This window comes from Manacus vitellinus, unplaced genomic scaffold (genome assembly GCF_001715985.3).
Source record: "Manacus vitellinus isolate BGI_N305 unplaced genomic scaffold, ASM171598v3 scaffold_3_pilon, whole genome shotgun sequence".
In the NCBI taxonomy this organism is placed as follows: Eukaryota; Metazoa; Chordata; class Aves; order Passeriformes; family Pipridae; genus Manacus; species Manacus vitellinus.
This window is the reverse complement of record NW_021940535.1, coordinates 26,224,189-26,250,839: the sequence shown is the minus strand read 5'-3', so window position 1 is coordinate 26,250,839 and position 26,651 is coordinate 26,224,189. Positions and strand designations below refer to the sequence as shown.

The window sequence follows — 26,651 nt, the reverse complement described above, 5'->3', positions numbered from 1 at the left end:
TGCTGCAGTTAGTGGTGGTTAGAAATGCGAGAGAGCGACTCCTTGATGTTTTTTTCATGGGTCACTGTCCCAGCAATGAAAGTGATTTTTCTGGCATACTCATTAGGCAGATAGAGCACTTGAGGGAAAAGTAGCTCTTCTTGCAGAAAAAGGCATGCTAAAAAACCAAGGCAATACCAGCAGTTTCACTCTAAAGAAGCAGATGGTGTCAGTGAGACCTCTCTTTCAAGAGAGATTATCTTAAATGGCAGTATTTGCACAAGTATTTATCTTTTAAGTCATAACTTTGCCATTAGGACAGTATTTTCAAGCATCTTTCCCCTTTTTGTCTGCTTCTAGCTTTCAGATGTTTTATTTCTTAATTCCCAAAATTGCCAGTTATTCTTTTTTCTAATGCCATAAGCAAACCATATGTCTAAAGTCTTACATCTAAATTATTTTGTGCAAGTGATTTCAACAGAAGACAAATACATTTAAATCCATTGCTGTTTTTTGATGTAGGCAGCTTAAGTTCATATGAGCGCTGCCCAGTGTACTGGCAGACCTATGACAACATTTTGCAATAATTTCAGTAAAATTCTCAGTTCCAAATTTGTGTTCATCTTTCTTTACATATGTACTTCTGTTTAGGTCAGTGGTTGAAGAATGCAATATTAGCTGTATGTATAGTGTCTTTGCATGTTTAAGTATATGGGTTCTATATAGGTTTTTTTATTATCAAAATTGGGATAAAGTACAGGTAAGTTTATTTTTGATCTTAACAGTGGTAAATATTACTGAGTCATGTGAGGATGTTGGAAGTACTGAGAGATGTTGTGATGTCCTTTATTCATGTTCCTATTTTCCTGATGAAAGAACCATAAATCAGGCTAAGAATTAGGAAATAGGAGGAGAATAACCTTCTGAGATCAAATGGGGAGTAAACAGAGATGCTTTAAGTCAGCTAAATGAAAGGCAAGAATCAGTCTACAGAAATCTGTTGTTACGTTACCTGCTTTCTCTACTGCTGACAATTCAGTGCTGTCTACAGATGTGACCAACTGTCAGCAACAGACCAGTTCAGATAATGAAGATATAAAAAGACACCATGCTCCCTGTGTTGGTAGAGTTCCTTAATTTTCACTATTAAGATAGATCACAGGAGGAGAGCGGAAGTTTTTCCTGTGTGCTTTTTAATGTTGCATGTGTGTCTTAACTTGTACATATCTTTTATGCCCAAAATTTGAGCTTAAAAGACAAAAATAGCATGGAACAGCACATTAGGTCTGGCCTTATACTTATTAGGTATTCTGAACTCCCACTTACGCAGGTAGGAGTTCTTATAGCTATAATAGAAATACAAAATTGTGAGCCAGAATTGCGCTTTTTATGCCTGCAATCAGTCTGTATCTCCAATGAAAGCAGTAATGTCCATGCTTGGCTAACAGCAGGGAAGCATCAGCTTGGGGAATGTTCTGTGGGTGGTTGGGTACTATTCTGAAGTGACTTGGACATTTTGTGACCTCCCTGCTGAGGTTGTAATCGTGATGGTAAAAGAAGAGCTCTTAAATAATCAGCAATAAAAATCTGAAATAACAACTTTGGACTGAGATTTTTGTTCCTTTTGATGTTTTTAAAATGGGTTTATGAAAGGTTTTGTTTCTTTCTATTACCCAGTCTCCCCCTAAATTAGACTATGCTTCACAATTGCTTGAAAATATAGAATAATTGCCTTAAGTAGCAGAAAATTACAAGTCAAAGTTTGAGCCGCTTCTAAGAAACAGTAGTAAAACAAAAATTATGCTAGTAGCACTAACAATACTTTAGGTAGTGAGAGATGTGTAGAAGATGAGGGTGCTGCTTAAAACGTACTGCAGTGGGGTACACCAGAAACCACATTCATGCTAAGAGACTTGCAAGGAGCACATTTCAGAGGAAAGGGAAGAAGATAAGGCTGCAAACTGCATAGATATGTGATTTCAGACCTTCTAAAACATTTGAACAAATACACATTTCTCAAAAATAGACTTGATAAATTTTTGGATGTCCTTCTCATAAACTCCGTCTCTACCTTGGACTGTGTAACTCTGGTTTTGCAGATGGATTTCCTGACATCATTGCTTTCCTGACTCAAATCTGGCATGAATGGGTATAACTGTGCATGATCTACACATTACTGGCGAAACCTAATGAAGGTTACAGCTCAGAAGTATGTCAAAACCCAGTCTGTCATGGTAAAGTCGTCAGTGTGGCCAGTTTCTAATCAAAATCCTTATCTATTTGCTTATATAGAAGCAAAAGAAAAAAGAGTTAAGTAGGCTACACAGAAATCTGAAGCTGTTTGTTAACAATCTCAGTACTTACAGCAAAGAGCAAAAGGTCTAGTTCTGATTTTTTTTCTTGTGGGGATCTCAGTTTAGTACAGTGTTGCTGACAAAGCTTGTATAAAGAAAGTTTTAAATCCCCAGGCTTCCATTTTACACTAGGTTTATATTGGAATTCTGTAAAAATATTTTCAATCTTCCCTTTAAATGTGGACCTGGAGTTCCTTTACCTGCACCATTTATATACATCAGTTAGTTACTGCATTTGGAAATACAGCGCACCACTTATTTGTCATTCATATATTTAGAAATAATAATTCCATTCTTCTGTATCCGAAATTTTTGTATATTTTTTGGGTTGAGTCACAGGTTGTTGAAATAAACTTAACACCTTGAGATTTTATACTTTCATAATATTTCTTTTAAACTAAAAGTGCGTGTTGCAGTGAGTTGGCTGAAGCCCACTAAAAAAAAAATCCCAAATGATTTGTCTGTGGCTGAATCATTCAAGCCTGTGTAAGCTGTAATTTAAAGCTGATGTTATTACGTAAGTACTGCTGTATGAATGAGGTCTTTTTTAGTTCTGTTCTCTGATACAGAGCAGAACTATTCATAAAACACTGCATGAGTTTTAATAACTTCATTAGTTATCTGGATTTTTAAAACATCACTGCATTCAGAAAGCTTATAGTTAATAAGCTGCTTAGATATCTTGGAGAAGATCTCTCCTGACTATGGTAACAAACAAGCACAAGTACATGTGTGGTATTCTGTCCTTTTGTATGGGTGGAATCTGGTAATTAAGAAATATGTGTAATGTGGAAACCTGGTGGGAATTTTCCATCAAAACAAGCTGTTTTGCTTTGATTGCATCTGTTGCTCATTTGGAAAAGGAAAAAGGGTGTCATGACACCAGAAGGTCATGACAACCTTTTGAAGGGGTATCATTTCTTCTTCCTCATGAAGAAGAAAATTAATTCCTTTTTAACTCCAGAAAATCGTATCTGCAGTATTTCTTTTTTCTCTTCTTTTTTTCCTTTCTTTTTCTGTGGTGGTGGTAAATTTGTAAGCCAGCATCTGATGGAGTCAGCAGCCTTTTGCATTGAATAAAGCTGTCCTTTGTTGTCTCATCTCCTTTTACCCATCATCTGTATTGTGATTGCTTAACAATAATGCCATTGACAAAATCTCATTTTGCACGACGTTTTTTCTGATGTAAAGGAAAAGGTGTAATGTACTTCATCAGTATGCTCTCAAGTCATTCATCTTAACATATGAAATTACGATTTTAAAAATAAGGGCTTAATTGCCATTTTTAGACTTTTAAGAGGTATATATGTAGTCTAGATCTTCTAGCACTTCAGACAATGAGATTTGCAATTTTTTTTCCCAACCTGCTTGTTTCTCTTGTAATTAGTGGTGGGAGTGGTAAGAAGGTCTTAAAGCAACTTGTGTACCTATCTGTCCTTTGTCAGCTTTATTGAGAATGTCTGAACTTGAAATATATTTCTTATTTTAGCCAGTAAAAAATCTGTTGTAATTATGCTGTGTTCCCTTCCCCAAAAGAAAAACAGGAAACTTTCTCATCCTTTTATTCTTCCCATGAGCAATAGTTTTTGAAAGCTAGAAAATGAACTGCAACTCTGTGTGGCTTGGCTGGAACTCTGAGGATGTGAATAGGCATGCTCCTGGCTGTGATTTCTGTGCATCTCAAGCCTGTAGCAAGCACTTTTATCTTTACACATATATACGTATATTTGGAGAAGACGGGTCTTTTCTACCTGACTAAGGCCATATTCCATGTAGAATCATAGAATGGTTTGGTTTGGAAGGGACCTTAAAGATCATGCAGTTCCAACCCCCTGCCATAGGCAGGGACATCGTCCACTAGACCAGGTTGCTCAGAGCTGCATCCAACCTGGCCTTGAACACTTCCAGGGATGAGACATCTACAACTTCTCTGGGCAACCTGTTCCGGTGTCTCACCACTCTCACAGTAAAGAATTTCTTCCTAATATCTAATCCAACTCCCATTCTCAGTTTGAAGCCATTCCCCCTTGTCCTGTCACTACATGCTCTTGTAAATAGTCAGTAATCTCTCTTCATCTTTCTTGTAGGCTCACTTCAGGTGTTGGCTTGTGTCCTTACAGAAAGTAAAATTACAGGGGATCAGTGAAGTGGCGCTGCCGTGCTTCAGGATAGATTTTGATGTGATTGCTATTATTTGTAGTGGGACTTTTGAGAAATAAAAAAATTAGATTGTTAATATTCATCTCTACCTGTTATCATTGCCTGTGCCTCAAATATATATCTTTTTTTTTTCTTTCTCTGACCCACAGCTCCTGCTATTTCTTAAAGCCTTTACTGAGACAGAGCAGACAAAACTGGCAATGCTTTCTGGCATCCTGTTAGCCAATGGGACTCTTCCTGCTACAATTTTAACAAGCCTCTTCACTGACAATATAGTCAAAGAAGGTAATTTTCTGTACATTTTTTATTACTTAGCTTTTTTATAAATGTATTTTGTTGCAACATAATATATATGTTGCAATAAAATGGAAGTTAGAAACTTGTGACTACAACAGAAATCAGTATTTCAAAGCAGAAGCATATACAGACAGCAACGGCCAACTTACTTTGTGGAATCTACTAAGAGGACAGTCAAACATAGAAAAAAGCAACAAATAGCAAAAACAAACCCCGAAGGATTTATGTTTTTATGGAAGTCATAGTTGTGCATGCCAAATTATAGAATGTATGTATTATTGTGATACTATAAAGGTGTGAAGTATAACATCTATCCCAGAGATATGTCTGATAGCGTTTTTTCAAGTGTTGCCAGTATCTTCTGCATGTGAGTGGGAAGTGGGAGAGGGAGCATGTGCAGGCCAACCAGATATTGCAGAAGAAAAAAAATCAGTCCCTCGTTTTACCTTCATACTAGTAGTGATCAGTGATTGATAAACTTTCCATGGACTTGTATTTACCATATGCTGAGTAAATGTTCTTCAGTCTTAGGGTATAATGCCTTTTCAAGATGACTTTTTTTAAGGATTTTCGTTATATATTTGTAGCCATCTACGTTGGAATCCTGATTTTCCAACTGCTTGCTCAACAATTTCTTTCTCTGACAGTTACTGACTACCTGACATAATTGCAAATGTACTTTCAGTGTGGAACAGTTTTTGCGGCCCTTTTTTGGTTTTGTTAAAGAGTTATGTATTATCTAAAATGTATTCTAACTTTCATTCAAAAAAAAATTATTCTAACTTCATGTTCTCATTTGCAGCATGCTAACCATTATATTTGTTTTCTAAATGCTGCAGAAAGAAGAGCCACAGCTGCAGCTTTGCTCTGTCATCATTCACAGCTTTTAGAATCAGAATTAAACTAGGAAAAAATCAAACAAAAGCACTAATCTATGTTTTAGGGTGATTGTCAATAATGTTTTTACATTAAAGTCTTCCTAGTTATGGGAAGACAATAGCCATCTGAAAATTCAAATTTTTAAAAATCATGTAAATTTTTATGTTTTAAATTTAATATTTTAGGAATACAATTCTTATTTGCATTATGAACTTAAGTTTCTAGGAGCCCTCAGCTTTTATTAGGAGCTTACATACACTTTTAGTTCTTGGTTTATATGTACTAAAAATGTACCTGCGACAGCATTTGAGAAAAGATTGTTCAGTCAGTGTCCTGGAATAGATATTGTATGGAAGAATAATTAAAGATGCAAAGATAATTGAAAAATTAGAAGAAGAGCAAGGCAAAACACGTAGATCACGTATTAACAAACTTGAAGCTTTCTTTGATTTACAAAAAACAATACTGCAGGCAATTAAGGTTAAAATACACAAGGAAACAACGAGGTGAGCTGAGAGAGTTGTTGATCAGCTTGATAATTGTAACACTGGCAAAGAATTGGCTGGAAGTGAGACAAGGGTAGACTGTTCAGACAGGAGAGCTAACAAGTTGGAGTGCAAATACCTAATTTATTTTCAGATTACCCATTTCAGTGTTGTCGTTACTTTTACTGTCATATATAGATGGAAAACAAGGATGTTCTTTGTGGGTTGCTGACATATTTGTAGCAGAGACAGAGAAAGGTCTAGGCCATGGTGGAACCTCATCAGCGTTAAGTGTACCCTTCTTGTCACCCATGCTGGAAAAACAATGCAAATGCAAGGAGCAGCTAATGGTGTTAATCAATAAAATAAATGGCTGAAGTTACTTTCTGCAAATAGGGAAAAAAAAAATTAAAAAGAGAAGAACTGTTTAAAAGCAAAGACAGTTGGCAATACATTCATAGAGTATAGGAACTGGCCAGTGATAAATTTGGGCAGTAAATTAGAAGCAAGTTTGAACATATGTGGGTAGTGAAGCCCTAGAACAACCTCAAATACTGATACTGGCATAAAACTTACTTTGTTTTAAGCTGAAACTTGAAAAAGTGTTTAGGACATGTATTAGGACAGTGCTTGGTGACAGAGGCCATTCCATTCAATTTTGATATTGGGCACATAAGCACATATTGGATATTCTGAAGTGTGTTTGCAGGTCGAAGCTATTCCTAAGTCACCTATTGGTTGACCAGGTTTGTGAGACTTGGCTGGTATGAGGGTAGTACAGAGGAGCTTAACTGACCTGCAGGAGACCTTCCTCAAGGATGAGCTGGGCCTCCATCTCTGAGACCTTTCAGCTTCCTTCAGCTCCCTGCACTTGCTGCTCGCAGACAAGAAGCTGGAGCAGAACTGTGGTGGTGCAGCTCTATGAAATAGGAGATATGGGCCTGATGGTGTATTAGCTTCCCTGCTAGTGGAGGTGTGATGTAATGCACAAAATACTAACTTGTGCCCTGAGGAAGGAATTTTTCCACTTAAAATAGTATTTGTGGCTGGTCCTACCAGCTACTAAATGCCTCCTAGGAGGACATAGTACAATCAGTCACCTTGAAGTTCCAAAATTTTTTAACCCTATTCCAGGGCTTGCTAAAAAACCGTTTGAAAATCTGTTCTTTCGGTTCTTATTCCTGACTATCCTTTATTGTTTTGTGCCATCATTTCCTAACTGATTTAATGCCTGATTTTCCTTTTGCATTCGACTCAGTCTGTGAATTGAGAATGTAGGAAAAATAATTGCAAAGAAAATCTTTGAACAATTGAATGGAGATTGAAAATCTTTTCATTCTGTATCACCAGTCTCGCATACTTCAGAAAATTAGTATTGCATTAAAGAAAAAAACCAAGCATTTCAGCTCTATGTGTTTGGTCCTGTAGTCATAAATGCATTTTCGTTCCATAGTCTTGTAACTTTTTTGTAACCTTATAATTCTTATAATCAACTCTAATTCATGTTGAAAATCGCTGAAACATGCTTTTCTCAAACAGGGATTGCAGCCTCTTTTGCTGTAAAGCTTTTTAAAGCATGGATGGCAGAGAAAGATGCCAATTCTGTTACCTCTGCTTTAAGAAAAGCCAACCTTGATAAGAGATTGCTAGTAAGTACAATATATTTTCAATAAGCTTTATCTCTCCCAAGGAAAAAGAAGGAAATAAAATGCAGATGGTAGTTTGCTGTAAGCATGTTAACTCCCCCTCAGACTCTGTTAGAGTTTTTAAAATATTTTGAATCACAGCAATATTGTTATGGCTGTAGCATTGATACAGGTTCAGGAATATTAAATATCACATGTTTTTACGTTCTGTCTATTTTTCCTGTAGTCAAGTGCCTTCTGAGAGACTGTATATATGGGGCTTGGGGATTAAATGGTTTTTTTTCCTAACTACTGCTAAGAAAACACACATCACCAGCAACCACACATCTCAACCATCAGGGCATGAGAAGTTGGGGTTTTTTAATATATTTTCCTTTTGTAAGTTATAAATAAAGTATAAAGGATTATGATTAGAATGTAAGTTTCTGAAGCAACAGTGTTTAAATAGTATGGTGAATGCACAGTAAGCTAATTTTCTGCAGCACTAGCCATCTGGGTAGCATAAATGGTCCTACAGTGTTTGCAGCAGACCTAGTAGGTGCAGTGCAGGAAGGCTTTCAGCCTTTGAACTCAAAACCTGCTTTCTGGGTTTGCAGCAAGGTATTGATAGAATATATGAATATGTAGCAATGTCATGTGCCTTTCTCTCACAGTGTCTCTCTGAAGATCAGTAGGGTTTTTTTAAACCTCTAAAAGATTGCTGCTGCGATAATCCAATCAAATACACATCCTGTGTAGCAGTGCCTGGAGACTCAGCAGTATTTCCTGTTTCTGCTTCAGTAATTTATAATTAAGCAAGTATCTTTCAAAAGTGAAGCAGCATTCCAGACCCCTTCATGTCTGATGTATTTGATTTTAAGAGTCCAAGTTATAAATAATTTGCCATTAAACTGGGAACTGGGCTAATTACGCTGTTTATTAGAGAGTGATGAAAAGCAAACTGCATCTTATTTGTATTTCAAACTTGACTGACTAAAACTTTCAGCTGTTGACTCTTATTATGCTGCTATATTAAACAACTATAAAGTATCAGATGATGTTACCTAGCACAGATGCCTTCATAAAACTGTAGTCTTAATCTCATGAGTCAGTAAGTAAACAGATGGAGAGTCTCTAACTTCTTTGTTAAAAAAAATGTGCCATCCATCCCACAGATCATTGTTAAGACACCAAGAACTGGGTGGTAAATAAATGCTGTTGAATCCTTGCCAATATGGGGCATTTGCTATAGCAATTTTTAAGAATAATTTTAACTTTTCTAAGTAGCTGGACTTTCATAAATTGACAGTGTCTTTGAATGAGAAATACGTACAGGAGTTAATGTTAACAGTACATAGTGGATTTTGCGATTTTTGTTAAACGATGCATTAGTGGTAGGCCAGGGTACTTGGGCCACTTATTGAATATTGCTGAGCATATTTTTCTTTTGAGATAAATGTGTGGACACACTGGGAGGGCATGGTAAACATGCTGTGCATTCCCTCCACTATAATGAAACAGCAATATGAATGAAGTGTTGACTTTTCCAGTGTGGATACAAGTATTCACTTTTTTCTTTAAGTGCAGTACCAGGTTGTTCCCACTGTTCATTGTGAAAAAATGTTTCTTCCATTCTGTCAAGATTCATAGTTGGTTATTTGTTTAACAGAGAGCATTCCTGTCTTTTTAGGAACTCTTTCCAGCCAACCGGCAGAATGTGGACCATTTTGCCAAGTATTTTACTGAAGCAGGTCTAAAAGAACTCTCAGATTTCCTTAGAGTTCAGCAGTCACTGGGGACTCGTAAAGAACTTCAAAAAGAACTACAAGAACGTCTCTCTCAGGAATGCCCAATTAAAGAGGTAAAAGTGGTTTTTTATAACTTCTGTTTATATAATCATAGCCAAAGACTTAAATCAACACTAAGTAGAGAGGAACACATTTCCTCTGTTTTCCTCATAGATTTCCTCTGTTTTTCTTTAAATTATTTTAATTTATTCATCTGTTCATTCTGTGCTTAAGGCTAAAGCAACAAAATATCCTCTGGATTTACAAGTGCAGCAGATTATAGTTTTTTTTTTTCCATTTTCTTATGCTTGAGAAAGTATTTCCTTTAGCTGCATTAACTGTTAGATTGGAGGGGAGGGACAAAATTTGTAGTCATGTTACAGTAATGTCATGCTAAATTCTTCCTTTATTATTATTCTTGTTCTGATTTCTTTCTTATTACTTCTACACCATGGTGTCACTTGTAAATGACTGTAAGTATTTGGAAAGTCAGCAATTTCTGGTTCACTGGAAATGTCGCTTATCCCCTGCTCCAGGTAGTGCTTTATGTAAAAGAGGAAATGAAAAGAAATGAGCTGCCAGAGCCAGCAGTGATCGGTCTCCTCTGGACCTGTGTCATGAACGCTGTGGAATGGAACAAGAAAGAGGAGCTGGTTGCAGAGCAGGCCCTCAAACATCTGAAGGTGCGTGCATGGGAAGGAAGTTGTGAGTTAACGATACATCCTATGGCTGTCAAGTTTTTACCTGTTTAAATCCAGGAGATGTAGAGTTTTGAAGTATGGATGCTGAGCACACCAAGCATTGTGTGTAGTCTGACTTCAGTCAAATGAATGCAAACCTGAGGTAGTTCAGATCACTGAGTACCCTTAGGCATTCAGTGCAGAGGGCCGGGGGAACTGAGGTGATCACAGCCTGAGCACCTCTCTGTTGTGCACTGGGACAATGCTAAGCAAGTGCTGGGATCCAGCCTACTCAGATCTGACTATTAAGCCTGCAGGAACTGCCTTTGGAATGTCTTTGCCAGAAGCAAAGACATTTTGAGAGCATGGTGAGGTGGCATCTGTGGTGGCTTTGCACAGAGCTGGTTAGATCCAGGCAGGAATGCTGAGGCCAGAATCTGTGCAATGGTTGTTGCCATTTGGATACTCAGCAACTTGTCAACTAGTGAGCCAGAAGCTGGCTTGGGACTGTGTACGCTGTTTAGTGTTGTTACTCTCTGATCCAGGTACTGCCCTTGTGGATGAGGGAATCACCAACTGCGTGTTGATACAAAAACTCTCAAGAACTTGAAGTAGAAAAAAAACCCCAAACCAAAAACCAATGCAGAGTCATTCCCATCATTGGTATTCCTCATCTAAGTCTGAAGGAATTGTGCAGTGCAAGACACTTGAGCTGAGAACAGAGGCAGAGAGGCTTTTCAGCAGAATTACTCCTTTTAAGATGGTAAACCATGACCAGGAGAATACTCTCTCATAGCCAGGGCTGTAAAGATTTGCCCTAGGACAAAAGCAATCTGGTCTTTATTGTTTATGGTAAAATAGATCTTTCTTTTTCATATTGGATGTCTCTCCATACTTGGGAGTTCCCACATTGGTTTAGCTCCTACTACTGCTGTCCTTTCATCTGAATTTGGTTTCCCAATCAGTTATCCTAGAAATGTAGTCACTTGGGATATTGTGTAGTCTTTGATGGTAAGATTGAAAGCCTTGAAGTTTTCTCAAGTGACCCAAATAGCAGTAGAGATGAGATAGTTTCCAGAAGGAAGAGACGTTGTTTTTCTTGTTCTTTTGATGTAAAAATTGATTATATCTCTTTGAGTTGTAACAAAGTATCCATTGAGATTTATTGTCTAGTGCTGCAGGGCAAATTAAGAAACACTTTCTGGAATATTTGAACATTGGGAAAAAAGAAACATAGCTGGCTTTGTGCAAATATTGTTGACTGGATGTTTAGTCCTGTGCATCTCACTGACCCAAACCATCAGCTTTATATGTACTCTCACTGAATTAGGTAAGGCATCTTGCCTTAGATAGGCAACTTTCTAGCTACATCCACTTTCTAAAAACAGAGGATGAATTTGTATGGGGTATTTACTATTTGCACTTAGAGGTAAGATTTTAATGGAAGCATTAGAAATAAAAATTTAAACTTTGATAGCTGCTTCTTTTGCAGTTCAGTGTTCAAAAATAAGAGCATTTGTTTCACATCCTTCCTCAGGATAGGTGGAGGCAGATCTTGGATTCTTCTCTTTGGGCTCTCAGCTGACCCAGTGTGTGAGCCAACTCCAGAAATTGGATTAACAGTGTTAGTATGATACAGATGTTAGTTCTGGGCCCTCCTGTGCATCGACATGGTAGAAAACAATCAGGGGGTTGCTTTGATCTGGTGGCGTGAGTCAGGATGTGTATAAATACATACTTGATGTGTGACATGTCAGATGGTGGAATTTATTCTTGTATGGCTCTAACTGACAGATAACTTCACAAAGCACATTCCAAAATCTTTGACATCTGGGTACCAGTCTCTTTAATTTATTAGATTTCTTTTGGTAAGCTGTATATGAGGCGCCCCTGAAAAGATGTGTCAAGGAACAGAATGTTGACCTAGTTTACAGACCTTAAAAAGCCTTGCTGGATGGGCAGCTACTTAATGGAGGAGGTGGACAGCCATGAACCAGCATACTCAGGCAGTGCAGTAAAAGTCATGTGTCCCATCCATATGGCAGGACTGGCAGGAGATGAACTCAGGAGGAGACAGGGCAAGCTGTTGAACCCTGAATCTTATCGAATAAGCTCCTCATTGTCCCAGTAACCTCACTATGACACTGGGGCATAGCACCTAGGCCGCCTCCAATGTGGAGAAGAGATGTTCTCTATGGATGGGGAGAATCCTCCAGACAATTCTCACTGGAGGCAAGGCTGTGATGAGCTTCATGACACTGCAGGTGCTGACCCGATGCTCCCTAACCTAGCACAAATGGAAAATAATGCCACTCAGCTCAGCCAGCAATGAGAGAAAGCTACTTTTATGGATTCTTAATAATTTAGACATTGTGAAACTTGTAACTGTAAGTCTGTACTGGTTGAGAGGTGAGAGAGGAATGCAAAGGGAGTCAAGCTAGATGTGACAAAATGGAGATATTTTACTTCTAAACTGACAACATAAGATTTTTATTAGAAATTACTTAATGTTTATAGACAGCAGCTCTTCATGAATGTATGGATGGGGGTGAGTTCTGCTGAGGCTATTAAATAAACCACCTGCAATGTATATTGCCCTGCCTCCCTGCAACAGCTGGATGCTGCAAGGGCTAAAATGGGAAAAAAAGCTACCCAAAACCCAAGTTTTTCAGTGCTTTTACTAAAGTAGTGACATTGTTTATTAAGATGTGGCTATACCTGCCAGAAGTGGAAAAACTTAGCCTCTGGTGTTAGCTAGATCTCACCATTTCTCATAGGTAAGGGAGTTTCTTCCATAAGTACTAATAGTGTCTGCCTGCTGAGCTGCTTGTTACTGTTGCTGTGTAATTTCTTGCTCTCTCTCTGTCTTTAAATTAATAGCAGATAATTATTAAAAAATACTTTTTTGACCAACTGTTAAAATGTCAGTGATTCTCATGCATTTTAATAGTTATTTCTGTGGATTCTGTTGGGTAAAACCCTCAGGATTTAGTCCCTTTCAGAGAAGTGCTGAAGTGTATGTACTTTTAAACATGCCCATCAGTGATGGGTGATTTGTTACCTGACCAAGACCATCAGCAGCCCTGGTCTCACATACCAGAACTGTGTGATATCAGGCCATTGCAAATGCAGCTGAAAAATGTCAAACTGGGTGTTACTGAAAACAACTAAGAAAGGCTGAGCTGGTCAGTGCAAGAACAATTTAAACGGTGACATTAATGTATATTTGGCCTGGGGCTCTGAAGATCAAGGGTAATTTGTTTTCCCTTCATCTCTGAAACATGCTCTTAATATTACCTGAAGATTGCAGTCTTAGCTGGACTCATCACAGGCTAAGATGACAGGAAATTAGAGAGATGTGGATACAAACACTAGCTTTTAAGGAAGAGTGAACACAATATGGTCCTTTAATGTAATTTTTAATTTTAACATCTGAAATAAGAGGGGGAAATTGCATAACAAGTAAGTTTTTACTTTATGTTTTATTATATGAGTAGGCTCCGGGAAAAGACAATGAAATGCACCATTACTGTCTTGTCAGAGTAACATTAGCAGTTAATACTGTACTTGGAAAATGTTGCTGTTTACCAAAGAAAAGGTTGTCATGATACTCTTGATTGTGTTAATGAGAAAAATTAATGCCACTTGATCACAGTTCACTTGGAATAATTTAATTTATTTCAGTTTCCTGAGACTTCTGAAACCCCTATGAAACTAGAGATTTTTATTTTCATGCTTTTCATCTTGGGATGTCTTACATTATGGACCTCAGTAAAGCATCACTCCTGAATCAGCAGCATGCCGTCTTTTGAAATGTGTGACAGTAGTACTCCCAGACTGTGGGCTTTATAAATTTATTTTATAAAATGCAGTATCGAAGTGGTACTGAATTTTAGCTTACAGCATGCAGCACATGCTAGAAAAACCCATGGATATTTATGTATATGCACTGTGTGTGTTTAAGAAAATACGGTGTGCAAATAAATCTAAGGTTTCAGTGAAACAGATTTTCAGGGATGAAATTCATAATGCATATTTTAAAAAATTCTATTTATTTTTATTTTTAGTATACTGACATTGTTTTTTACCTTCTCTGCCTTTCAGCAATATGCCCCCCTGCTTGCTGTGTTCAGCACTCAAGGCCAGTCAGAGTTGATCCTTCTCCAGAAGGTGCAGGAGTACTGTTATGACAACATCCACTTCATGAAAGCCTTTCAGAAGATAGTGGTACTCTTTTATAAAGGTAAAAGTCTATATCCACTGTTGTATTCTGTGCTTGGATTCTCTCTGCCAACCACTCTCCTATGATATATCACCCTGTATTGCATATGAGAAGACTGTGTTGGAGTTGAACTCTGAAATACATTATGCTTTGATAGCTCAAAGGAGTGTGTGGCAGCAGGAGAAGCCCTTCTCTCTCTCTGTTGCTCTTATCCCATAGTCAGGAAGTATGAGGAGGACCCAAGCACTGTCCAGACTATTCAAATGCAGTTTAGTCTTTGTATAAAACCAGTTCTAGGAAGACATGTCTATAAACTTCTGGCAGATGTAAAAAGTAGATTAGAGCTTGGTTTTAAGAAACCTTGAAAGTGCAAACCTTCTTGTCAGGAAGATCCTTCAGGGTTTTGGAGCTGTTTTTTTTCAACTCACTCCTTGCCAGAAGGAGCTTTCCTTTTTCTTCTTTCCCTGCCAACTTCTTACAGGTGCTATAGTTTGAAGGATTTAATTTTTATTGTGAAATTGACTTCTTCACAAGTTTATTCTGATCAGGTTGTCATAGAGACTAATGGTCTTGCACTGCATGTGATAGGTGGGCGCCAAACAGTTTGTTCTGACGTTCTTGCTATAAATAGTTGAAGAAGAAATATCAAGAGTAGAAACCCAATGTTGATCTTTGTTCACCCTGTTGAGTCCAGGTACATGTTCAAGACAAACAAGTTCAGACTGTTAAAATAGTTTCATGGTTTCAGAAGGCAGAAGAGGAATCCTGCGGATTTATTTCCATCCTTGTGACAATATAGTGTGGCCTCAACAATAAATGAAAAATCTGTACACCTTGTCCCTCTGCCCTGAAATTCTACAATTCCTAAATACTATTAATGAATGTAGAACAACTTGAAACTGCAATCTGCAGCAAGCACTTTATTCAGTTTTCTTTGGAAAAGAACATTCACTTCAGACACGATGAATGAGAGGCGTAACTGCTGCGCACTTAGAGCATAAGCGATGGTTAAACCAGAAATAGTCTTGTGTAGGATTGCCTTCAGAATTTTTGTAGATTCATTACTGGGTTAGCCTGCAAGAGCAACCCTGACATTCCAAAGCATTTAAAAATTAAAAAGAGAATAAATCACTAAATTGTATATTAAACATCCCATCTACTCTGCTCACCCCACATGCTCTTGTTCTGACTCTGGAGATGTACTTGGGCAGGTTTGTTCAGAGGTGTGAGAATACTTTAGCCTCAGCACTACAGGTGCCACAATATTGTTTAGGATTCACCTGATGTCTAGAAGAGTGTTTGGAGCTACTGTATGGCCTGTCACTGGAAGCCACGAGTTCAGCATGTCCAGAACGTGCAATATGCACTGTGCCTGTATTTCTGCTTTGAATATCTGGGACAGGCATGCAGCAGCACCTGCCTCTCTGCCATCTGATGCAGTCATGTGGTGACACAGCTGCCAGCCCTTCCTGGCCCCGTTTAGGCTGAAGCTGGCTCTGTCCTGTTTGGCAAACGAAATTCTGCCTGCTGGAAACTGCTCGCCCGAGTTTACAGCTGCTTCCATAGGGCCCTTCTGAGCTCTGGACACAGTGAGGAAGTAGTCAGCTCCATCTGTTTATGGCAGCTTTGGAGTTAAACAGTGTCCACTGGGCGAGGACACGCTCCTGCATTAACCAGGGAAGATTCTGGGAACACTTGTCTTTCAATTCCTGTTTCTCCCACAAGATGCTATTGAGCTTTGATGGATCATGGTTTGGATTGTCCAGAGCCATGCTGCCTGTCTCTTCATTGTTTCAATGCTGGTAGATCTCACCCTCTCTTTCTCCCCATTCATACCTATCCATGAGAAACAAGTCACCAAGTCTTTTTAGAGACATACACTTTATTGTAGATCATTTGCTGATGACAGCATATCTTTTATTTCCTAATAGTCAAGGAAAACAGTCCCCTAAAGCTGCTTACTGGCCGTGGTGGTGGTGAGGGAACAGCAAACATCCATCCATATTTCCCTTTCTGTTTTAATGAAGTGTAACCTGCATAGGATCTGGAGAGGTTTTAAGGTACCTAAGGAACTTTATCTAGTGACAAATAAAGGTATCTGAAGTATTTGTGAATTGGCTTTCTACCAGTATGAATGTGGACAGTTTGCTGCTTGTTACTCATTATGAGGGAGTGCTTCCTGGGCATGAAAACAGTCATCTGTGGTGATAAGCACCAGATGCCAGTCAAGTTTTGACACATTTAGTTCTATGACTACTCTCATCAGCATGTCCAACATCTTGCATCTCAGTGCTTTCCATATTTCTATCATAAAATAGCCCTTGGATTACTTTCTTGTGAATTACCTGGAAATACCTAAACACATTGACAGCTGGGGCTCATTAGCACCTAAAAGGTCTTGGAAGCCTCTGGTGTTGATTTTTGTGTTTATTATTCTGTCTCTACAACAAGAAGGAACTTTTTCCCTAATGGAAACCCAAGCCCTATTTTCCCTTAAGTAGTAGCAGCTTCTTACCAGCTTGTAGGTATAATCTGCAAAAGCAGTTATGTAGACAGTTAAAGTTTGTTGACATCATTATTATTATTATTAGTCTACCTTTGTGTTCCTGATACAGTATAGAGAAAAATAAGCTGTTGTCGTGACTGTAAGCCCAGATGGACTGGATCTATGCTACCCTAAGTCTGTCCTAGCTGAAACCAGGACAGCTATGCCATTCTGTACTGATCCCCACCTGTGATGTTGCTTCTCTGGTTTTCACTTAAAGCCAGTACAGTTGTTAATCTGCCATCTGCATTTTGACCAATAATCTAAAAGCCAGTTGCAGAATAAGAATTTCTGAATTCTTTTGAATGACACCCAAGAAGTTTGCCCATCTCCTTCTATATGTTGTTTGTTAGTTTATTCTGTGTTGTGGTGTGTTTCATAACTGTGGGTAAAACAAGCACAGTTGTTATTGGGTTACATGCTATATATCATATTCATCTGCTGAAACTCCTTTCTTTTAGTTTGTTTCCATCCTTAAAATTACAAATGTGAAATCAGTGCTGTTGAAATTAATACCCATTCCTTTGATGAGAATCAGAATTTCACCCTTTGAACAGAAAACACAAAACCTCTGTGTACTTTTTTTTTAGAATTCAAGACAACATTTACAAAATACAAAAAAATAATTGATCATAAGTACACGTAAAGTAAGACTCTGTTTTGCGGCATAATTAGGTCTCAGATACACTCTTTTGCAGTATGGAGATACAGTAACCAAATGATGCAGACTGTCAAGAGATTCTCAAACTGCGGGAACTCTGCACTTACATGAATGGAATCTTCAAGTTCCACTTCACAGACAAGTTTTGGTTTTTGATGGATCACAACTATCTTTAAATATCTTCATAATTAAAGTACTTTCTTGTGGTACTGGATGCAAAATTTTCCTGGGAAAAACCCAAAACAAACCATAAAGGCCTTAACTATACTGTGGGTGACATTCCTTGCATTGAAAGAACCCTTGCCCTAAGGCTCTGTTCTCCCAGCTGAGTTAGCTGCAATAGAGTTGAATTTTACAGATTGATTGACTGTTTTGGCAGCTGCCAGGGTGTGCTTTTCCCTTTACTGCCCGTGGCTATGTGGTTTGAGTTGAAAGCAGAAATTCATTTGAACTGGGTGATTGAGTACAAAGCTGAGACCTGAACTTCAAGTAACTATCCAGTTAACCCTGAAGTAAAGACACTGGGCTGTTCAGTCTTTTTGCTGTGCAGCTTCTCCCTTTTATGAGGGACATCCCTGGAGGCTCTGGCCGTGGGTGGTTTGAGTGGCACTGGGCTGCACCTGCAGGAAAACCAGCTCTCTCAGGCTGACATCACCTGGGACTGCAGTGAAAATGATGTGCACACGCCCACAAGCCACAGTGTTCAGCTTCAGCCATTATAATATATCTATAATCAACTTTAATGAGGAATAACTATATATATACAAAATGAATCATTCCCTTCATCCTCCTTCCATTTTTCTCCAGTGTTCCCACTGCTTCAAAGCAACCTAGAGGTACAATTAACTACACCCTGTCCTGCATGATTGTTGGATTGAGCATCTCTGTGCTGACAGGAGAATGTCATCCCTTATGACCACTGGAGGCATGAATGTATTACACATAATATTTCTCAGAAATGAGAGTTGCAGTTGTCACTTTTGTAGTTCAGTGCATTTTGGTCTTCCGTTAGGGTCGGAGGTTTATTGCTTTGGAGTTATATACAGGCAAATTTTTCATCCTCTGGACTTGAAATGTTTTAATCTTCAAGGTACACCTGAGATTGCATGCTGCTATTATCAGGTTGGGCTTTTGGGGAGAGAGGGAGAAGTTCCCCTTTCCTCTTTGGCAACAAAACCATTGAGCTTACAGGCTGCAAATCACAAAAAGCCAGACTTAAATTCTATTACTCTTGAACTGAGCTATGTGCCTACCAGCTTCCTTGTACAGTATCATAATGTGAACTGTCATGCAGCAACAGCTTCAGCAGTTTGTTCTATACAGCAACTTCATGCTTGTAAATGTCCACAGTACCCCAGAGCTTGAGCTGGGGAGGGGGTTGCTCTACTAATTTTTTTATTGTTGTTGTTGGTTTGGGAGTTTTTTGTTGTTTGGTTGTTTTGCTTTTTTTTTTTTTCTGAAATCTCCCATGATTTTCTTTACCAGTCCTTAAGATTCATATGTGTCATACCCTGTGTAATTTTGCAGGTGTAGTTGTTGGAACTTCAGGACTCTGTGGTAAATATAAGCTTTTCACATGCATTTTTACATTAAACTGCAGATTCACGAGCCCATGTTAAATATTTTCAGGTTTGCTAAATTAATATCTAGATTTGTTAAATACTGTAATGCCTTTGAGCTGTTGCTAAGGACTATTGACAAGTATTTAATGCAGCATGTTAGAAACCTCTTTCTTAGCTCCAGCATTTCTGTAGCATTGGCGAAAAAGTTCATTGTGGCAGGTTGTGATTTCAGAAAGGTAGTGGCTTTGTGTGCCACTTGTAGGGTTCACTAAGCACAATTTATATGTATGGAAAAAAGCCTAGAGCTGGCGTAGTCCTGTTTTCCCTGCATTTTCTCTGCATTAGTATCAGTTGCAGCAAACTGCAGAAGAGGTTTTATTTTGGAAAAGAGTCTGAGAGACAAGGAAATTTCCAGTCACATGCACTTACTAAATTCCTGATTTTCAGGGAGACTTCAGTTACTGTTGGATGTCTTGGGATAGTTTTGATTAAGTTCAAATGTATCCCTATTGCTTCCATCTGTTTATTATTCAACAGCATATGTGAAATGTGTCTCCTCTGTCTCATTTGATCAGATGCTTTGGAGTTCTGCTGTCATGTATTTCAGTTGGTCGTCTTCCCTTCCCCGCCACATCTGCTGTAACTTCAGGCTGAAGCAGAAAGTGGTGATCAGGGTCGGTGCTTTGGCAAGCAAATACCCAGTGGGTGGGATGGGACTGAGGAGCTCAAGGAAGCAGTGAAGTACATAAATGCCTTGATTTTGCAGAGGAGGGAGAGCAGTTTGTTCAAAGACAAAAAGAATGGAAATTTTAATGAGGTGTAGAAAGCTGTCTTTAGTCTTTTTATAGAACCCATTTTGATTTTTTTGTTGATGTTGTTGTTTGTTCTTGCCTCTTACATTACATAACTGCCAAAATACCATTGTCGATCCCAGATTTTGCCTCCACAGCTGTCAATTACTGAGATACTTGGCTTGGCTGGATCACAGGAGCTTTGTCCTGGGGGTAGAGGTCTGTTGCTAGACCTAAATTTGCATCTGTTGGAAACAATAAGTGTCCTTGCTGTTTATTAGTATTTCTTTATTCTGAATTGTACTCAGCCTCACATTTCCTCACTGAGAGCTATTTTGTTCCTGATGCTTGTCATAAGAATGTCAGCTGTGCTGTCCATCCAAGCCAGTCCCTTAAAATGGGTGGTCTGAACAGTGAACTTAAAACTTATTAGCTAAAAACAATATAAAGCCTTTAGGGATTGCAAAAATCCCTACTGGTTGTCTTTTAAGTGTTCAGTCAGGAAGTGTCTGTACACTTCAGGTTTCTAGAACCATGCACAGTTCTGTGATACAACAGCAAGAAAGAGCATGGTAACTCTTATTGTGGTAACTTCCAAGATGTGTAGGCTGATTATTTTATTTGTTTTATCTAACTGTCTAATGTGGTGTATTTAAAACAGATGAGTAGAGAACTCTTCTTTACAGAGGCACAATATTTAATACTTTATTTTAAGCCTAATACATTACACATTTTATTGCATCTGGAACCCATAATATGCATCAAATATTCTGTATTTGTAGCCTAATATAGATCATGCAAAGCTTGTTCCACTGCGATCATATTAACTTATTTTATGCTGCCTTTAAAAAATCTCCTCTCATGTTTGAAATCTGCTAATCTCTAAAAAATATGTTGATTTTTTACAAACACTGATCTCTATTTCAGCTGATGTTCTGAGCGAAGAAGCTATCCTCAAATGGTATAAAGAAGCACATGTTGCTAAAGGCAAAAGTGTTTTTCTTGACCAGATGAAGAAATTTGTGGAGTGGCTGCAAAATGCTGAAGAAGGTACGTGTTCATTTGAAGAACTATGGTAGTCTCTTTATAAAACAATTTTATTTTTTCAGATTTCAGTTGTACCAGGCATATACAGGATTTAGAATAGAAAACAGCAGGCATCACTGTCCAAATTGTTTCTGGACAAGTTTAACAACATTTGCTGCTTTTTAATGATTGTGGTATCCCTATGAAGTCCTTTAATCATCAGGTACCACTTGTCTGTAGATAAGATCTTTAAGCTTCTGCAGGGAGGAACTCTGCACTGGTGACAGGATGAAGTACCTTGGTGTTAGCTCGCACTGCCAAACAGTTGTCTTGGTGTTTTCTCTGCTATTATCATGTTTAATGGCAACATGAACATAGCATAAGCCTGCCTGTGCCATGGTTCTTGAAACTGGATTTAACTGCATGTTCAGACTAAGATTATGTGATCTGTATTTGCTGCTTTAAAATGGTTATTTGGGAGAGGAACTAGTTCCTTTAGTCCCTAACTTGGTTTTTCTCATGTTCTGCATAGGAAAATACTTTCGTTTGTACTGAATACGTAAGTTACCTTTTTTTGCACAGAAAAAGAATTCTGCATCAGTTGGGAAGATAAATCCATGTGTAATAGATAGAGATAGAATAATTAGTGTTCATTTGAATATATTTAATGTAATTAGTTTTATAAACTTGGAGGGAATATGTAGAAATGCCAAGGAAGAGATAAAACTTTGCAGCAATTCACATGTTCAGATAGCAGTATAAAAATGGCAGCTCCTTTCACACTTGAGATTTTGGATGGGCAATCTTGGTCTGATTAAGCAGTATTTTCCCCTTTTAATTTTCTGATTGTATGCCTTTTGGCTGCTCTTTATTTTTATCCTTTCCTGCATGTCCCCTCTGCCAGATGTCTTCATTACAAAATCCAGTACAAACGGAGACAAAATGTTTCTGTAGGAACACACAGACCATGTTTGCTCTGAGAAATCTGATCTGTGGTGTAGTATTTGTTGGCAGTGAGCCCTTTCCTGTCAGCTGAACACAGAAATACAATATGATGCAAAGGAGCTTTAGGTGACAAAATCACCATGTATATTCCTATTTCTAAGCTACTTCTGCTTCTACTTCTAAATAACTTTTATCTTAGGCTGTGCAAATCATAAAAAAATCTTGTTTTTACAGGCTTCATATCTGCTGTAGGGTAACACCACTTCTGCCTTTCTAGATAGTCTGGATGATGATGCTGAGTGACGTTTGCAGAGCAAATAGTTTTAAGGGTGCTTCCTGGATGATAGCAGTACCCTCTACTCGTAGAGATTAGAAGAGTGAGCAAATAATGCTGATCCTTTATTAAACTCAGCTCAGATATGCATTGTGTGGCTCTGCAGATGAGGGCCAGAATCATTCATAGCAATGTGGTGAAAATTACAGTGATAGATCTGTACTACATTTCAGTTGGGAAGGATATCTTGTTATTTTTATAGAATAACTCATGTCACTGTCCTTGTGCAACTTACATGAAGTGTTTTACTTTATTCTCTTCCAGAGTCGGAGTCTGAAGGGGAGGAGAACTGAGACGGTTCCACAAAGCCCAGTCTCAGTCTAGGTTAATGCCAAATGCGCTTCGGAATGCCGTACTGTTCAAGCAAAGAGGCTTTACTTCAGTGTCATACAGAAAACTATAGACTAGACTTTCCTTATGTTTAGAAGAATAAAGGTTTTTAATGGAGCCCTGAGGCATTAGATGCTTTACTTGGGACTCTTACCTCTGGCTCATCGTACACTAACTTAGGCAAAGACATCCAGCAAGGAGCCATATAGAAAAAGTGAAATTAAATACTTATGGACTCCTTTTTATTAACGGTCTTTTTCAGGTACTATGGTATATGAACACTCCAATTTCTGTTTATAGAACTGTTTGGTCTGTGTTTGTAGCTCAATATTGGCTTGTGTATGTGATTTGACACCACCACATTTTTTTGAATAAATGGCTTTTATATCTTAGTTTTGTGGTGCTAAAGTGTATGCTTTCTCAATTTGGCTTGCCAAAGTTTTTATGATTCTTCAAGTGAAAATAACACAAGAATGTCAAGAGACAGTTTTCATACTTCTTACCCAAAAAACCAGCATCCATAGTTAACTGGGATCATTATCAAACCTTTATTCCTGTCCTTCCGTATAACTTTGGACAGATTAACCATATTCCATAGCAAGTGTTGATTCATTCCATTAATTAATTCAAAGAAAATGTACAGGAACAAATCTGTGGAGTTGCAGTTTTGCAGGTACAATTTATGTGAATGATAAGTAGAATAATGTGCTCTCAGTTCAAACTACACTCAGTTTCTGGTGATTGCTGAGTTTTGCAAGACAAATCATCTCGTTTTAGAAGTATTAGCTTCAAAACATGCATGACCAGAAGTCATTACATGTGAAATCTGAAATTTATTTATATCAGGTTTAGAAAAGACAGGCTTGTATTCTTACAGGGGAAAAGCATGAAAGAGCGTATTTAACTAATGAAGTGGTGTATTTTGTCATTAGAAACCAATAAGCTAACAGATAGTACAGATTTTTCTATAGGAAACTCAGCACTTCATATTAACCACAGGTCATATCTAAGTCTCTTGTCTCAGTATATATCTAGCTTTTACTGGAAACAGCAAATAGCAAGTGGAAATAAGTGCTGTTGAATGCCAGCTTTTCATCTAGAACAGCATTTATTTCTGTAACAGGTATTGATCTTTGGATGGGGAAATATGTCATGGGTATATTTCCAGTAACTTAGAGGAAACCATAAGATAGTCATATTAAAAAGTAGAACTGATGCATTAGCTGTGCGCTTTTCATTTTGGTCTTTGTTATTACAGAAAATAAATTTGCTAGGCATGACTGTCCTGGGACCATCTTTTCACAAACTCTGCAGCAGTGACATGGTACTATTGAGTCATTGATATGGAGCCACTATTGCTAAAAACATTTCAAATTCAAAATTGCCATTTTTTGAGGTACTAATGAATACTTAGCTTGGTGTACGTAAAACCACTTTTCTGTATAATTTGAAACTTAAACTGACTTCAGAGGTGCCAGTCTTGAATAACACAATGTGCCTGCTGTGAGATTGCCAGGGAGAGCAAGGCTGGCTGCGGGCTGGCTGGGCCATCTGCTGGAGACAAGGATCATCAACAGCAGGAGGCACTTTGAGGCCAAAGGCAGCAAATCTGGGGTGCTGCTGTGACTGTGTCCCTGGCATACTGCAGATATAAGCAAAGTTCAGTGGGATCCACTTCACTGAAGTTCAGGTACCTACAAGCCAGGCATGCACCGAGTTGTGCCCAGTGATCCTTATGGGTCCCTGCCGAGTTGAGATATTCTGTGATGGCTGACGCAGTTGTCCCAGCTCCATTTATAGATGTTGTGTTGGAGAGAAATGAGTGTTTTTAGCACAGGGCTGCTGGCCAAGTTGAGACTTGTGATTTAGAGCAGGGTGAGGAGTTGCACTCTGGACTGACAGGAGTTGTCCATTTTTCAGTCACAGATCACCCAAAATCCAGCATCTTCTGTGTTCATATCATGTCTAATATGTAGCTCCTGGGAGCCCCTCTCAGCTTGCCCACCTCCTCCCAGCAAAATTATTAGGCACTAGGTGTTTCTGTATCTAGTTTTCAGGAATTTTCCCCATCAAATCTCTGAGATCAGTTCAGATGGGGACTTTCAATGCACGTGTATTTTTATATCAAGCATTTTGCATATATGCTCGTAACTGAACGAGGTAGGGGCACAAATACAAATTGATCTGGTTTGTATCAGACTGAATTTCAGTACAAGTGTGTGTAATGATAAGGTTTTTCAAGAAACCTGTGGTTTAGAAGCCAGGTGGAGCTTTTGATGTGACTCTCTTCAGGCAAAGTGCCCTTCCCTGGAAGCCTTCACAGAATCTGCTTTTCAGTTAAAAATGTTCCCAACCCAAAGCATTTCTTCAACACAACCCTTGAATTAGTGTTTCTCTGCTAGAGAAATGGAAGCTATAGTCAGCACTAAATATATTTTTCAAATAAGGAATCCATCTTGTAAAAATACAAATATACTTCATAGAAAATGTGCTTCACATAATATATTGCATTCAATTTTGAAACATCAGTGCAATCTAAATGTCAGAACTGTACATACATCTTTTACTTGACAATAAATTGCAATAGGATGCACTTCAAAATGGGGACTACTGAATTTGAAGGTGATTCTTCCCTTCTGGCCTCTCTCCCTTCTGAAATCATCCTGAGGTTTTAACTAAGAAAGCCAATTATATTGCTTTAAAATGTTCCTCTGGTGTGCAAGTGCTCTCCAGGAGAGGGATCACATCATCATTGGGATTTGAGTGGCACAATTTTATTTCAGGACAGTTTCTACACTTCAGCAATGACAAACCAGCACTTCAAAGCAAGCAAAGAGCGAGAAAAGGTGGCCCAATCCCTTACATTCAGTGATGTAAGGGTGGGTGCAGGGTTGCTTGTTCAAAATGTGACTTTCCAGAACCAGCTATTTCAGGCCTAGATTGGTTGCAGATGTAGGGCACATGGTGATTCAGCAGGTGGAGAATAAAACCTGTCTCTCCCAAGCATGCCCTTACTGAGCCACTGGTAAACTGCCTGGTAATTGTAATGGGTCTCCTCTGGCATCTCAAGGGCTTTGCTTTAAGCTCTTATCACATGCATGGACAAAAGTAACTACCTTTAAAATCACAGTTGCACTTAAAATGGGGATTATCTAAAATAAGGCTTGTAGGCTGAGACAAACCAATTCTTTCTCAAAAAGAGCCACAAATAACATTACATGGGTTAATTGCAGCCAACCAGTCAGCACTCGCTGAGCTGTGATGGTTATTAAGAACCAAAATGAGGACAAATTACGTAAGTATACGTTTTCCAAAAAAAGCCACATCTTTTGATTTTGAAGGGGGGAAAAGCAAATCATCAGAGCTGGCTTCATTCACTTTTCACAGGCTTTTGATTTTGTTTTTGCTATGGTATTTTAAGGAAAAGTTAATTCTTGCTCCTTACCAGCCACATGGGCCTTTAAAACTTCATGTAAATGGAAACAAATCCCAGGAGGGGAAGTTAATGCCAACACCTGAAGACACAACTGGGGCAGGTGAGCACTCGCAAGCTGTACACATAACCTATATTTGGCCCATGTCACAGAGTGCTGTGCTGGTGTCCTGGATGACCTGCTCACTTGCTATTTTTTCTTGTTGGGAATCTGATTAACAGCACTGTGGTGGCCTCGGTTTCCTCCCACAGAGGCCTGACAGCTCATGTCACACCACACACTAGCAGGTTCAGATGCTTGGCCCCCTCTGGGTCTCTCCAGTTTACCAACATTGTTCTCTGATGAGAAAGAATTACAGGATTACAAGGGACCTCGTGAGCTTTAGTAGGAGCTGTGCAGGTTGGACTCTCACCTCACCACTGCTCCCTGCTGCCTTGGGGCACTAGGGGCCATGCTGTGAGAGCAGTGTCCCTTGTACTCATCTGAGGAGATGTGGATTAGGGGAGTGAAGAGTGTGTGCTTGCTTTCCCACTGCCTCTCCTACATGGATGCAAG

The 26,651-nt window shown here is 38.6% G+C and overlaps 1 protein-coding gene across 2 annotated transcripts in view; it reads left to right on the top strand.

The window, feature by feature from the left end:
* Positions 1–23,054, top strand: part of BZW2 (basic leucine zipper and W2 domains 2) — a 54,179-nt gene extending 31,125 nt beyond the window's left edge. For both annotated transcript variants that reach the window (XM_029961764.1, XM_018075326.2), the window contains exons 6-12: positions 4,643–4,778; positions 7,694–7,803; positions 9,470–9,640; positions 10,103–10,249; positions 14,351–14,489; positions 20,955–21,077; positions 22,597–23,054. In XM_029961764.1, coding sequence (XP_029817624.1) covers positions 4,643–4,778; positions 7,694–7,803; positions 9,470–9,640; positions 10,103–10,249; positions 14,351–14,489; positions 20,955–21,077; positions 22,597–22,625 — 855 coding nt within the window. In that variant the 3' untranslated portion in view covers positions 22,626–23,054. The remainder of the gene's footprint in view (positions 1–4,642; positions 4,779–7,693; positions 7,804–9,469; positions 9,641–10,102; positions 10,250–14,350; positions 14,490–20,954; positions 21,078–22,596) is intronic.
* The last annotated feature ends 3,597 nt before the right edge of the window (positions 23,055–26,651 follow it).